The 15254-nt window shown below is 52.4% G+C and overlaps 1 protein-coding gene across 1 annotated transcript in view; it reads left to right on the top strand.

Moving 5' to 3' along the window:
- The first annotated feature begins 9937 nt into the window (after window positions 1-9937).
- Bnip5 (BCL2 interacting protein 5) overlaps window positions 9938-15254 on the top strand; it is a 10945-nt gene continuing 5628 nt past the window's right edge. The window contains exons 1-5 of the mRNA XM_048805721.1: window positions 9938-10699; window positions 11121-11554; window positions 13437-13501; window positions 13704-13956; window positions 14899-15245. Of these exons, the coding sequence (XP_048661678.1) occupies window positions 10062-10699; window positions 11121-11554; window positions 13437-13501; window positions 13704-13956; window positions 14899-15245 (1737 nt within the window). The 5' untranslated portion in view covers window positions 9938-10061. The remainder of the gene's footprint in view (window positions 10700-11120; window positions 11555-13436; window positions 13502-13703; window positions 13957-14898; window positions 15246-15254) is intronic.

The following is a 15254-nucleotide window of genomic DNA, read 5'->3' as shown; positions in this document are numbered from 1 at the left end:
CCCTGGATCGAAGTGGGGACTCATTGAGCGCTTCGGTCATGGGACCTACGTTAGGTCACTTTGTGCGGCAACCGAAAGGCCAAGGTCCCAGCGTCCCAGGCTCCCCGCGCCCCTTTCCGGGAAGCTGCGCGGGTTGGGGCGCGCGTCCCAGGCAGGATTCCGGGCAGGGACTGTGGCCCCGGCGGGGAGGGCGTGGCCGCCGACCTGCTCTTTGCTCTGGAGTCGCCAAGGGCCTCAGCCTTATTTCTATGTGTACATTCCTTTGCGTGGATGGGGACAGATCTCTGGGAGGCGGAGAGAGTCCCTTGTGAAATCCCCAGAACTGCTCCTGAGAGGCCCCCTCCCCCGGGGCCTGTCCTCTTACCCCATACCTTCATTTCCACTCAAGGCCAAGGTTATCTCCTGCCTGCTTGTCGCACACCCAGGACAGGCAGAGGGCAAATAGCGTGTCTCAACAAAACCACGGACCTGGTCAGGGAGGCGGGGGCAGTGGGTGACACTGTGAATAGACCACTGTTGATTTCCGTGTCACTGGGCCTTTGGCTAGTTTCAGGTTGACTGTTACAAAGAGCACGGAGGCAAACACTAGGAAGTGTGGTCTGGGGACAGGTGTGGGTCTTTCTGGGTCCTAGGGGTGGACTTGCTGAGTCACGGTGTGGGTGTCTGTCTGGGGGCTTTTGCCACTCAATTTTTCATAGTAAGGGTATCACTTTCCATCCCCAGCATAGTGGAGCTAGGCCGCCTGCCTCCTCCCCAAGGCTGGCTCTGTCAGTCTCAGAGTGAAGACATAGTCCCCAGCCCTTTAGTGCATTTTAATTTAAATATTATTATTTTTATTATTTCATGGTGCTGAGGATCTAAACCAAGGACTCACACTAGCTAGGCAAGTGCTCTACCAAGGAACTATCCCCCCATAAATTCTTTTTAATAAAATATTTTGTTTTTAGTTGTAGATGGACACAATATTTTATTTATTTATTTTTGTGTGGTGCGAGGAACAAACCCAGGGCCTCACCCATGGGAGGCAAGCGCTCTACCACTGAGTCACAACCCGGCCCTATATATTCTAATTAAATGAATTACACAAAATATTCCTCTCTCAATCTCTCCTCCCTCCCTCTGCATCTTTCCTCAGAGAACTTGGTTGGGAACTGCCCCCATTAGAGTCCCCTCTGTGGCCAGCAACCTGCCCAGGTGCACAGAGGGACTCTGTGCTTGCTCCAGGGCTCTGCTGTGACCGGGTTGGGATTCTTCCTACTTTTTGAACAAGGGGTCCTTGGTTCTCATTTTGCACAGGGTCTTGCGCATCACGTAGCTGGCTCTAGCCCCAGGGATAGGCAGCTGCCAGGTCTGTCTCTAGATCTCCGAACCAAGACTTGTCTTTGACAGGTGTGGAGGACAGGTCTGTGAAGCCCCTGTAGACTGGATGAGAGAGGGTGCAGAAGGGGGTGCAGAAGGCCCTCTGGGGCCATGACGTTCCTCCCCCTGTGCATTGAGGTGTGCTCATGCCTGGAGGTGGAACTGCTGGGTCACAGGGAAGGTGCTGCCCAACTTCCCCCACGGCTTTGGGCCTCTGCACTTCTGTCTGCTTCATTTTTATTTTTTTTTGTAAGGAAATACATAGGACATAAAATTGACCGTCCAGCGCCGTTAGGAACATTCACATTGTGTACAACCATCTTCATCGACTTCTTCAGAACTGGTCCAGGCTGGAGCTGGATGCGGTGGCGCAGGCCTATAATGCCAACAGCTCGGGATACTGAGGCAGGAGGATTGCGAATTCAAAGCCAGCCTCAGCAGTAGTAAGGCACTGAGCAACTCAGTGAGACCCTGTCTCTAAATAAAATAGGGCTGGTGATGTGGCTCAGTGCTCCAATGCTCCTGAGTTCAAGTCCTGGTACCACCACCCCACCACCCAAAAAAAGAACTTCCCCAGGTTCCTACACTGAAAAATGCAGTCCTCATTAATGGTGAACACCTATTCTCTTCCACCTGCTTCTGGGATTTTCTCAGCATGGTTCTGTGGACTCCATAAGGGCAGGGCCGGGCCAGGCCTATTCCCCTCTGAATAAGACTGAGCACACAGAGCCTGGAAGGAGTGGCCAACACAATACAGTTTCACTAAACAAATAAGGCATGTAGTACTTTTTAACCCTGTTTAAGGCCTGGGTCAATACTCTAAATTCTGTGCTCAGATGGTGTCCAGCATAGCTGGATCTAAAACCTGTTTATTGACAGAATGAATGAAGCATTAGTAATACTGCTACCAATAATGAAATATTGGCCCTTTATTGAGAACTTACCCAGTATTTATTACTTTTTATTTATTCATTAATTTTTACACTGTCTCAAAGACCTGAAACTGAAATCCACTGGTCAGTCATTCATGTGTTGCTGGAGATGCTGTGGCACTGGAATGGAACCCCCCAGCTACAGCCAGGCTGACGGGTTAGATTTCTAATAGTTTTAACATTTATGTAAATATGAACTGTTTGTTTGTTTGTTTTGTATCAGGTATTGAACCCAGAGACACTGAGCCACATCCTCAGCTGTTTCTATCTTTTATTTAGAGGCAGGGTCTGGCTAAGCTGCTTAGGGCCTTGCTAAGTCGCTGAGGCTGGTTTTGAACTCTTGATCCTCCTGCCTCAGTCTCCTGAGCCACTGGGATTACAGGTGTGCACCACCGTGACTGGCTGTGAACTGTTAATATTTAAAAAGGATTAGAAAAGTGTCTGGCAGTCAATACAATTTCTTTTTTTTTTTCTTTCTGCATTATCGTTGTCTATAATGATGGGATTTGTAGTTTCATATTGGTACATGCACAAGATGTAACAATATAATTTCATTTTCTTCTTTTTCTTTCTTTTTTTTAAGAAAGAGAGGAGAGAGGGCAGAGAGAGAGAGAGAGAGAAAGAATTTTTTAATATTTATTTTTCAGTTATCGGCAGACACAACATCTTTGTTTGTATGTGGTGCTGAGGATTGAACCCAGCGCCCCATGCATGCCAGGCGAGTGCGTTACCGCTTGAGCCACATCCCCAGCCCTCTTTCTTTTTTTAATATTTAGTTTTTAGTTGTAGTTGGACACAATACCTTTATTTTATTCATTCACTTCTTTTTATGTGGTGCTGAGGATCGAACCCAGGGTCTCTCGCACTTGCGAGGCGAGCACTCTACCGCTGAGCCACAACCCCAGCCCTCAATTTCTTCTTTTTCTTAAAAGAATTTCACATCTGGCTGTGCCTCAGTTATCTGCTGAGGCAATTATTTGTTTTATAAAAAAAGCTCAGAGATGTAGTGTTCTCTGCCTGAGGTCACACAGCTGGCAGATGGTTCCAGGTTTGGGCCACCCCAAAGCTTGGTGCCTCCATATTCATTTTGCAATGAATGCCTCCCCATGACAATTAACTGGAAGGGGATTTCTAATAGTTATCTTTTAAATTTATTTTTTACACTGTCTCCAAGACCTGAAACTGAAAGCACTGGTCAGTCAGTCATGTGTTGCTGGAGAGGCTGTGGCACTGGAATGGAACCCGCCAGCTATGGCCAGGCTGGTGGGTTAGATTTCTAATAGTTTTAACTTTTATGTAAGTAAAACTAGTTTTTCTCTTCTGATTTTCTGAAACCTGTATACACTCTACTCAAAAAAAAAAAAAAAAGACACTACAGAAGGTGGATTTAACTTTTTAAGACTTCTTCTTAGACTGTTCTATCAAGATTCCTGGCAGAAACATGCCCAGGGATAGCAGGGTTTGGAAATCAGCTTCCAAGTCCAGGTTTTCGCCTCCAGGTTAAGAAATATATGCCTTGTGTCAGTGACCTTTCCTTCTAGATCCTTCATCTCCATTGGTCTGCAGAGCAAACCAAGGTGGCAATGCCACCTCCACCTGATCCCCACCTGTGTGCCCAAGGAGGGCTCGTTCCCAACTCCACAGACTGGCTGCCTCCAGCCAGGTCAGTTGTTTCCTGGGCACTGGCTTCTCACAGGGACTTGGGTGCAATAAGGAAGTTGTCAACTGAAACTGTTTTTTTCCAGGGTAGCTGAGCTAAGCCTCCAATCACTGGAGAGCGGGAAGGAGCCCTGGGATGGGCGGTAACAGGTGGAGGCAGGTGGGCTGGCCCTTGGCTCTTGGGATTGGCTGGGCATGAGCTCAGCTCCCAGGAGATAGCATATATAATACATATATATATATGCCCAAAGCATCTTGGAAAAGTTGCCAGCCGCAAGAGCAGCATCTTCTCCCTAGAAGAGCTGAACTTGACCCTCATAGGATACAACTCCAGCTAACAGGGAGCTTTGCCAACACAGAGCCTCTGGTCTGCAGATCCCAGCCCGGGGTGTCTCAGCAGAGGAGAGACTTCCGTGGTTCAAGGTTGGTTGAACAATGCAGTTTCCTCGGGGGGCCGGGGCACTGGGTAGATACCTTGGGGTCCTGAAAGGAGGATATACTAGGAATTCAGAAGCAGAATTGGGTCTCACTCAGGGTCTGACTTCTTGGGTTTCTTTGTCCTTCTTGGCCCTCAGTTTCTTCTTTGTAAAAATGATGGAGCAGAGTTTAATGATGTGATGCCTATGGGCTGTCACTCAAAGAGCTCTGAACTAACTTGAACTTGAAATCTCTGAGCTCAAGGGCCAACCCTGCTATTAGCTGTCACCCTGAGCAAGGAATTTCACTTTCTTGGGCCTCAGTTTTCTCCTCTGTAGAATGGGGACAGCACAGAATCCCTCTCCGGCTGGCTTCCCAGAGAGTGGTGCGGAGGTGGAGCTACAGACGGCGTGAGGGGACCTCATGTGCATGGGCGGGGCCCTTAGTACCTACAGCTGCATTGAGGTTCTGTGGTCTCTTTTGTTCTTGGAAGTCAGGCAAGGACAGGGAGGCCTGCTGTTCTGTGTCAGGATCTGGGACCAGAGGTGATTTTAAACCATCACCTTGGTGCACCCCTCAGGCAGTATGGCACCTCCATGACTTAGAGGACATGATGGCATGGGATGGGGTGGATGGAAGAGCCAACCTGTAGGCTGGATGGAGGGGCAAAGGGATTTTTTTTTTTTGGAGTTCCTGGCTTTTGAATGACACCCCCAGCCCTACCCCAGGCGTGCCCCACAGTGCCCAGAGACTCTTGCTGGTAAGACATTCATTCTCTGGAGCATCCCAGGGTCCTGAAGAGATGGAAATCTTTTGGAAAACAAGCACTGGGTGATGAGTGTGTTTAGTGGTGACAACCAGGAGCAGGCAGATGGCCAAAGTCCAACCCCTTCCCCTGACAGTGCCCTGTGGCTGCTCTGAGGCTTCCTGCACCCTGAGGCTGTGCGCAGGGAGGTGCTGTCTGCAGGTCCCACTGGTCCTGCCAAGGCTGGGTGATGGCGGGAGCCTCCGTCCATCCATGTCGGGGTCCCAGGTGCTTCAGTAGACAGGGACAAGCTGGAAGTCTCTAGGAAAGGGAATGCAGATGCCCGAGGGGCCTGGTAACGATTAAGGACTCACCAAGAGATCGGGGCCATCAGGTTGATGGGTTGGTACAGAGGACTCCAGGGAGTCAGCCACCACTGACAGCCTAAGGGGAATGTACCTTGAAACCCAGGTGGGCCGCCGTGGGCCGCTCTGTCTGGAAGGGCTGCAGGTCCCAGGGCAGGAAGTGCTCCAGGAATGTGGCATGGAGGACACCCGCCGTATGGGTGGGGGCTGGATGCTGCACAGGTCCCTTTCAACTCTGGGAGCCTATGAGGGGCCCACAAAAGAGAGGGGGTCTCCCCAATTGTCATCATCTAACACCTGGGAAGCAGGCGTGGAGGGAAGAGATGACAGCCTGCCACCATCCGGGTCTGCCATGGAGCCTGAGGGGTCCCCTGGGAGCCCCTGCACATGTGGAGGGTGAGAGCTGCAGATGGGGGCACCCTCGCAGGAGCCCAGGTTGAAGGCCTTGTGCTTGGACCAGCCCGGCTGTCACCCTGGGGGTTCTGAGCACGAACAGTGAGGGCGGCTTGTGGTCCTGAGAAGGAACCCGGAGTGCCGGGTGTCTGCCCGGGGCTTTGTGAGGCTCCCCCCTGGGCCCAGAGTCTTTTTCTTTGGGGTGCAGGTGTCTGGCCCTGGGCACATGTGGACAGGTGACTGTGTGCACAGGTTCCACAGGACACGTATGAGGATGTGGTTCTCTGTCTCCATGAAATAGAAGATTTGCTCCCATTAAGTCTGTGTGTGCACACGTGTGTGTGTGTGTGTGTGTGTGCACACACATCTGTAGCTAGAGGAGACCCCTTGGTGTACAAGGGACTAAGATGGGACTTAGAATTGGGAGAACTGCACTTGGGTCCCAGCTCTCTGCTTCCAGCTATGGTCTTGGGCACATCTCCGTCACTCGGGGCCTCAGTTTCCCACTGCAGCCAGCCGATGTCACAATGTTGACAGATTAAATGAGAAAACGGAGCTGAAAGGGCTCCTGGGCAGAGCTGGTTTGTTTGCACACGTCTGTGCGTGGTTTATTCATTTTATAAACGTGGGGGCCTCCCCAGCCCGGGGACACAGTAGGGAACCCGGCTGGCGTGGGGCCTCTCTGGTGGAACTCAGGGCGGTGACAGATGGCAAGCTTGGTCCTGTGATTATTCCATCACACTTGGGGTAGAGAAAATCCGAGATGCTCTGAGTCCATGCACGTGTGTGGAGGGTAGACTCTGGCCCACACGTGTGTGCCACACGCAGTCCTCTGGAGCAGCTGTGTGGGTGTGTGGCAAGTCGGCTGCTGCCCCATGTCTTTGTGTCAAAGGACAGGGTGGAGGGAGAGTGACAAAATGACTTTCAGTTGTTCTAGAGCGGCCGGGCTGGCGCTGCAGCAGCCAACAGTGTGTGGATGAGGTCAGCGCTTAAGATAGAAAATCATCGAAACCCAGCTGTGTGTTTGGGAAAAAAAAAAAAAAAAGAAAGAAAGAAAGAAAGAAAAATAGGTGAACTTCCTGCTGCAGGTCGGCCGTTTCTCTGTTGGTCTGCTGTTGTTGTTGAACGTGTCACTGGTGTGATGTCATGTCTTAGGAGTCCTGTGATCTGTGGATCACTCGGGTATTTCTGAGCTGATTTGGACTTTGCTCTGAAATCCACTCCCCGCCAAGGCAATAAACATGTTTACAAGAGCAGAGGGTGTGCTGCTGTCTCAGGGTTACAGGTCTGGGCCAGGGTGGCCTTCCCCCACCATCAGGCCGAACATGAGCCCCTTGGACACAGAAGAGAGGTCTCAGAGGAGGAGCAAGGAGAGACCTGAGCTGAGCTTGGTCACAGTCACCTGGGGAGAAGGAAGTGGATGTGAAACCCTCCTTGAGGGAGGATGAGGAAGGGGAAGAAGTCACTGGGTCTGCATCAAGGAGGCCTTGGGAGATCCTGGGACACCTTGTCACCAGGGAACTTGCATAGCTCGGGCTGTGGGCGATCCCCCTGCGTCTGGGGCTGCAGAAGCTCCTGCTGGGCTCTTTCTTCATCTTCTCTCACCTCCCTCTGAGTTTAGGACATTAGGGAGCAGTAGCCGAATTAAGGCGGTTTTCTTGAAAAAACATCAAGAAGGAAAACCGTTTGCGGGTGGAATTTTATTGATGCTCAGATTAGAAGTAGCATCATGTGCTCTGAAGGAGGTGGGAGGATTCTGCCCTCACCAGCAATGGTGAAAAACGTCTCCATGGTGATGACAGCCTTTTCAAAGAGCACTGCGCCTCTCCTCCCCTGAGCGGGGTAAGGATGCTCTGGCCCCCTGTGGGATGGGCCCCCTTGAGCCAAGTTAGCACAGGGAAAAGAGGGGCTGAGCCGAGCACGGACGTCCCGTGTGTTTGGCTGGTTTTATAACCTCATTATTGAACCGCTCCTCAGCCAACCCTGTGCAATTTGCCCTGATTATAGGAACATGGAGAAAAAGCAGAGAGAACCTGACACTCTTTAGTAAATATTCCTGACTTCAGCTTATTTGAACTTAAAATCAAATGGCTCTTCAAACGAAACTTACTTTCTTTTAAGACCGTGTATTACCAAAGAGGATGGACAGGAGGGGACAGAGCATGGCCTTCTGCAGTGCTTGTCTCCCCAGTATCACCTACTGGAAGAGCAGAACATTCTCTTTGAGGCCTTATGCTGCACCCTGACCAGGATTGTATCCCTAGCTCCAAGCAAATTCCCAGTGCATTGTGGGTGCTCAGGACATGTTTGCTGAAAGAAATAAATGGGAACACCTGAACTGTATTATGGAAGAATAGAAGGAAGCCAGCCTCTAAGGTGTTCAAGAACATTAATCAATTTCCATGTAAGGCAGAGGCCTGTGTTGCTAAAGGCTTGCATGGAGCCCAGATGTTCAGATGTTCCTTTTTCAAATTTTATTTATTTATTTTTAGTTGTTAATGGACCTTTATTTTATTCACTTACTTATATGTGGTGCTGCGAATTGAACCCAGTGCCTCACACATGTGAGGCAAGCGCTCTACCACTGAGCCACAACCCCAGCCCCCAGATGTTCCTTTTAAGGAACATTAAACAACCAATACAGCCTTCCAAATTGCCTGCCTCCTCCCCTGGCCTGAGTTCTTATTTTTCTCCAAGGTCATCCACTTTTTTGTTGGTTGGGTGGGCGGGTACAGGGATTGAATTTAGGGGCACTAACCACTTAGCCACATCTCAGCCCTGTTTTGTATTTTATTTAGAGACAGGTTCTCACTGAGTTGTTTAGGGCCTCTCTTTTGCTGAGGCTGGCTCTGAACTTGCAGTCCTCCTGCCTCAGACTCCCAAGCCGCTGGGATTACACGTGGTCACCCACTTTTGTTGGCCAGCAATGTTGGGATACCCAGTGGCCTCTGACTGCGGCAGTCTGGGGCTGAAGCAACGTCTAATCCTTGCTCCTCAAACAGGGGCTGGAAGGAGGGAAGCCACCCTGAATGTCACTGTCACCTTCCCGTGCAGATGAAATCAAAGTTGTAGAAGCCTGTTTTTGCTCCTGTGCTTGCTGGACACGTACATAGAAGGCATTTTAGAGTAAATGAATCAGTTGGTCAAGGCAGGGGATGTGGCATAAATGCACGGGCATCCCTGGCAGCTTAGGTTCGGGACTCAGAACCGTATCTTATTTTTCTTTTTACTTCACCAAAGGGCAAAAAGAGTTCCGAGCAAGTTTGGAAAAATTGGGAAGCCCCAGGAATTTCATATTAAAGACACCTAAATGAAGTGCAGTGTGCTCAGCCCACCCTGCCCAGGGTGCTTCCAGGAAGAGGGGTCTCTCTTCTTTCCAGTGGCAGCTGCTTTGTCCCAGGGTGGAAGGAGGCCCTTGGGGGCAGGGGAGGGACATGTTCGGACCTGTTTCTAAAGCCCCGTTGGCTGCAGAGGGCAAGTGGCTGAGAGGACAGTCCAGAGGTGGAAGCTACCGTCCAGGTCAGCACAGATGGGGGGCTGGACAGATGTGCTTTGAAAGTGAGGCCTACAGGCTTTGCTGATGTGGGAATGAGAGAGAGAGAGAGAGAGAGAGAGAGAGAGAGAGAGAGCGCAATCAGGGACATTTTCACATTTTGGGCCTGAGCAGTTGGAAGCATAGAGATACCATTGACTGAGCTGTCCCCGGAGATAATCCTGACAGCAGGCGGCAAGTCTGGGGCATGTTTCAGATGAGGACATGAGTCAGCCGTGGCACGAGGCACACGTGAGCTGCCTAAGCAGCCGGTCTTGGCCGGACTCCAGCGGCATTTGTTCCCTGTTGCTGCTGTAACAAAAGTCCACTAACCCAGTGGCTTTGGGACAACCTGGATTGTCTGCAGAGTCCAAATCCGGAGTCCAAAGTCAGTGGACTGAATGAAGGCGAGGGTGGGGCCCTGTCCTCCGGGGAGGCCCTCCAGGTGCCCCTGACCAGCCGTGAGGTCTGGTTGTGTCTTTCTCCTAGAGGTTGTTGAGGACTTTAAGCAGGACAGCAGCTTTGGGAAAGTGTCACCTGGAGGGGCTGACACGGGCCACAGGAGCGGCAGGTTGCGTGGGTCTGTCAGCACTGTTAGCTGACCTTGCCATCTCCCTCTGGCCTTTCCTAAAGGGACTATTTGTTTTGGTTGTAGCCCGATGGAGACCCCAAGGGGACCACAGAAGCCCTTGGCATGTAGGAGAGCCCAGTCTCTGGACAGGCCTCAGGCGCCCAGGAAGGACTCTGGGTCGGGTCAGTGCAACTGCCGGTGCCTCTCCTTTTCCACCACTCCCTGCCGGAGGCCCCTTCGCCGCACGTCCAGCGACGGGGCCAGACACTCTGGGATCCCAGCTCAGTCTGCAGAGGCCCAGGGCACCGTCACCATAGCCCTCACCCTGGAGGAGATGAGGGGGCTTCATCCCAGTGAGCAGAGGCCCCAGCAAGACGCCAAGAAGGACAAGGCCCAGAGGCGGGCCCAGCAGGGGTGGCTGAAGGCCGTGCTGAACTTCTTCCTGAGGACAGGCCCAGAGGAGCCCAGAGAAAAGGCCAGCAAGAGGCCCAAGGGGAAGGAGGAGTCCACAGAACCCCCGGACGGCCCAGGAGAGCCAGCCCTCAGGACGAGAGCCCGCGACAAGAAAGCCAGTCGCAAGAAACACAGTCACAGGAAGCACGATGCTGAGGACCCGGAGGCAGGGCTGCCCAGGACAGAGGCTGCCTCCGCAGAGGAGGCTGACCTGGGCCCAGCTGGCAAGGGTGAGCGGACGCCTCTTCCTAGTGACCCCTGCTCCACCCCAGGGTGCTCTCAGCTCCGTGGCTGAGGACCTGAGGTCAAATCCCTGGAGGGGCTTCTGTTTCCCCACTGGGTGGCCTGGGGTTGGTGACTCTCCCCTCTGAGCCTCCCTTTTTTTTTAATCCACAAAATGGAGATAAAATATACTATCTCACAGAGCAGCCGTGACCCCTGTGAAAGTGCTCAGTGAGCGGAGTCATTATTAAGCACTATTGAGTTTGAGGATCACAGATGAGGACAAATGGGAAGGTGGGGGCGGGGAGCATGTCTCTCCCCCCTGGTCCCTATCTGGCCACCAGGGTGCTCCTTCTAGACTTTGGTTCTTGGATGGGCTTGAGCCAGTGGCCGTCCCCTCCAGAGCCTTTTCTTCCTTTTGTGTGAAATTAGAGTTCTGGTCTCTGAGGTGACTTCCTAGCCCGACTCCTAGGACGCTGGGGTTGAATGTCACCCATACCTGGAGGGAAATGGTGCTTTGCCTTTTTTTTTTTTTAATGGGGAGAAGAGCCTCCAGGGAGATCCCCAATTACCCGATTAGAGGGGGACAATTGAGAGGGACGCCTGGGTGGAGGTGGCCTCTTGGCAGATTTCAGATTCTTGGGTTAAGCTCCCAGATGGCAGCCACAGGGCCTCCTGTGCAGCCAATTCTGTGCTGTTTTCTCAAATGGATTCAGAAAGTCACAGGAACGTCACCCACGTGTCCACTCCCACGCTCACGCCCACCGGCTTTCATCTCTATTCCAGGCGGACACGATTCTTATCTGCACCCGTCCTTGCCCATCGAAGTGGGTGGTGCCGGCTTCTCAGACGTTTCTCCCCAAGCCGCGGGTCCCCAGCCAGAAGAGCACCTCAGGAAGCTCGACCGTGAGTCCATCAATAGTGTCCTTTCGGTCTGTGGTCAGGGTGGCTGTCACCAAGTGAGGTGGAAGGCTCTGCGTGGTCACTGAGACCTCGGATCTCAGTGGCTGATTTCTCTTGCTTCTTCTGCCGCTTCTGGCCACATTTGCTTATTTTAAGAGTCTCACAGAAGGGAGCCTGGGGATTTGGAAAGGCTGTTGGCAGAAGCTCCTGCCTTATGTGTTAACGAGAGTGGGACTTTGTTTTTAGTCTCTCAAAGTTTATTTTATTTTAAAAATATATAGAACAGTAGGGACCGGGGGTGCAGCTGGGTGGCAGAGACCTCGCCTTGCATGCAAGGGGCCCTGGGTTCAGTTCCCAGCACCCCACACAAAAATAAAAACGAACTAAATAGAGAAATAAATAAATTAAATTAAAATATATTGAAGCGTGGTGAGAACATTTCAATGCACGCTTGTATTCCCACAGTTGTCTGGCTGTGGGCTTCGGAGGTGTAGGTATGTATGATTTTGTTGTGGAACCATTTTAGAACAAAATGATCCTTCATCTCTAAAGACTTAAACCCGCATCGCTAAGAAATAAGGGTGGTGTCCGAGGCACCTACAATATCATTATTGCTTCTTATAAATCAAAAATGACCCCCTGTTCATCTAATTCCCTGTTAAAAATGGCCATATTTTAAAAAGCTAGAAAATGGAGCCAAGTCTGTGCTGTTTTCTCAAATGGATTAAGAAAGTCACAGGAACAGTCACCCACGTGTCATCTGTCAAAGAATAGCTAGCAGACATTGAGCTAGTTATTGTGTAGGGTATTTAGTTATTTCACATCTAATTATTTTCTCACCCTGGAGGGAATCAGCTGATTGATTGAGGAAATGAACTAGAAGCCAAATGGGATTCATGAGTGAGAGGGAAGTGACTGAGGGGTGAGAGAGATCCGCAGGTGGCCCAGGGGGCCTGTTTCCATCTCCTGTGTAAACCCCTCGGCTGGCAGCCAGCAGAGGACAGTCTGGGAACACTGCCCTTGAACAAGGTCACCAAAGGAAATAATTTCCATCGTTTGTGGCTCCTCCTTAATGATTTGGGCCTTGGGCCAAGAGCTAGACACAGTGGCACACGCACACCTGCAATCCTAGCGGCTCTGGAGGCTGAGGCAGGAGGATTGCAAGTTCAAGGGCAGCCTCAGCAATTCACTGAGACCCTGGCTCAAAATAAAAAATAACATAAAAAGGCTGGGGATGAGGCTCAGTGGTTAAGCGCCCCTGGGTTCCATCCCTGGTACCAAGGAAGGAAGGAAGGAAGGAAGAGGGGGCTGAGATATAGTGGAGGCATCCATAGGTCTGTGCTACACATCCTGATGTCCTTCTTTTCTTCTCCTTAGTTAGAATAGGGAATTATCATTTTCCCCACTTGAATTTTGCAGGGTGGAGGAAGGTCAGTATTAGGCTTGCAAAGTGTTTCCAAGCCCTGCCCCTCATTGGATGGCCTCTAACGGAGGCAGAACAGGGATTATGTCAACATTACACAAGGAAAGAGAAGAAGGCCCAGGGAGGGTAAGAGACTTAGCCAAGGTCACACAGCTCGCTGAACCCAAAGTAGATGTTCACAGATTTGTTAGTAGGGCATAAGTGGAATGCCTGGAAGGCTGACTTGAAATTTCCTGCATATAATATCATGCTTTGGGGCAGAATCCTTCCCTTGGGGATCCTCCCACTCTCACTCAGGACAGCTCCTGGAATGTGGTGCTTTCCCCCTTCCAACCTGAGGAGCTGTTTTGAGAGGCCCCTCCCCTGATCCAGAAGGCCCGAGCTGGTCTCATGTCCAAGAGGGTCGTGGAAAGTGCTCTTTGTGCATTTGGAGAAGGTGACAGGGCATGTGCTCTCTTCCAGAAGATGCTGTCATCCAGAGGATCGTGGAATTGCTCAAAAAAGTGGGAGACCAGTGGGAGGAGGAGGTGAGGGGCGAGCATCTGCTTCTCCTGGTTCCAGCCCCACCTGTTCCCGTCTGCCCTTGCGCTGTCTGAAGCCTCCATCTGCTTCTCCGGCTCAGCGCTCCCCCTGGCCCCCCCACAGTGCTTGGCTGCTCCCCAGTTTTCCCGGGAAGCTCTCCTTCTCTTGGTACTTAGGGGCCTGACTCAGTTTCTGTTTTCTTTCCAGCAGCAACTTCAAGTCCCTCAGCCAGAGGTGGTTCCTCAAAACCCCTCCCCGATCTGCAAGAGGAAGTCCCAGGAAAGAAAGTCCAGCCTCAAGAGAGCTTTTTCTCTTAAGAAGTACGGCCCTGGACCCGAGGAGTCCAGGAGAGCAGGGGCTGCTGATGTCCCCAGTGCAGAGGCCCGGCCACCCAAGAAGTCCAGCTTTCTGCCCATGTGTGTCATCGGTAGCCACCGGTCCTCCGTCTCCAGCAGCCCTGGTGAGCAGACTCTGGCAGTTGCCATAGCAACCCTGCAGCTGCCTCCGCCTCTGGAACCTTCCCAGGGCTGGGATTGGCTGCTGGAGGGCCGCGGTCTTTCCTGAGCAGTGTGGGACGGGCTGCAGAGGACAGGAGGAACCCCAGCAGGCCACCGCTCCTCTCTCAGGTCCGGAGCCCACTCAGCCCTCCAGGGCACTGTGTTGGAGGACCCGCCATTCACGCCTCTGCAGCCTCCGCCTCCTCCTGCTGGGGGGGGGGCGCAGGATGTTCAGGAAGGGGCTGGAGCAGGGAGGCAGGGCGCCTGCTTTCCGTGTCCTCCCATGTCTCTGTCCTCACAGCCATCTTAGGAATTGAGGTTATTGTCCCCATCTTACAGATGACAGAATGGGGCTTAGGGAGGCAAGGTCATGTTCAAGGTCACCTGACTCATTAGCGGTGGAGTCAGAGCTAGCAGGAGAAAGGATCAGACAGATTGGTCCTTCCTGGGGGTCGGAGAGGACCAGCCTCATAGGGGGTGCTGGACCAGGGGATTACTGCCCAGAGAGGAACGGGTGGTGCTCAACACCAAGGAGTGGTCCAGAGGTGGGCACCAGGCCCCCGGGGAGGGAGCTTTAGGCAGAGTGATTCTGACTGTGATCCTTGATTCATGCCACAGAATTAGGCCCCTTCTCTCTGGGGATCAAGTGAACACGGTGGAGGGGTGGAGCCCAGGGAGGGAGGCAGGGCCTCCAAACCAGGAAGGCCCGCTCTCTGAAGGCACAAAGGCTTGGAGCTTGGTCTGGGCCAGTAACCCTGGGACACAGCCCAGCTCCCAGCTCACCTGAGTGGCAGCAGGGTTTCAGGGCCAGCTGCCAAGGCGCCACCTCAGAGTCAGGGCCAGGTCCTGGCCTCTCCGATCCCTGAGACCCAACAACACCCCGACCATTCCGTTCTGCTTCCCAGGCTTGGAAGAACCCGAGGTCCACGAGGCCCTGTCTGCAGATGGGGAGGGCCCAAGTCCCTCTGAACCGCCCACCCACGCCAGATGCCAGGGACCCGTAGAGGAGCTGCCGCTGGACGGGGCCTCAGAGTCCAGTCAGTATCCTGCCCCTTTCCACAGAGACCCCTCGGGAAAATGCTGGTCTGACTCTTTCACTTGCAGAAGAGAAACTGAGGCAGAGAGAGGCAGTGTCCTGCCCAGACTTCCCATGAGAGCCGCCTCGGGGCCCAGGGCCCAGGCCTGGACCAGGCTCCTGTTACGTGCTCTCTTAAGCATCCCAACCATCCACAGCTGCAATGAGGACACGCATGTGGCCGAG

Source organism: Marmota marmota, unplaced genomic scaffold (assembly GCF_001458135.2).
Source record: "Marmota marmota marmota unplaced genomic scaffold, marMar, whole genome shotgun sequence".
Classification (NCBI taxonomy): Eukaryota; Metazoa; Chordata; class Mammalia; order Rodentia; family Sciuridae; genus Marmota; species Marmota marmota.
This window is presented reverse-complemented; position numbering and strand designations above follow the sequence as displayed.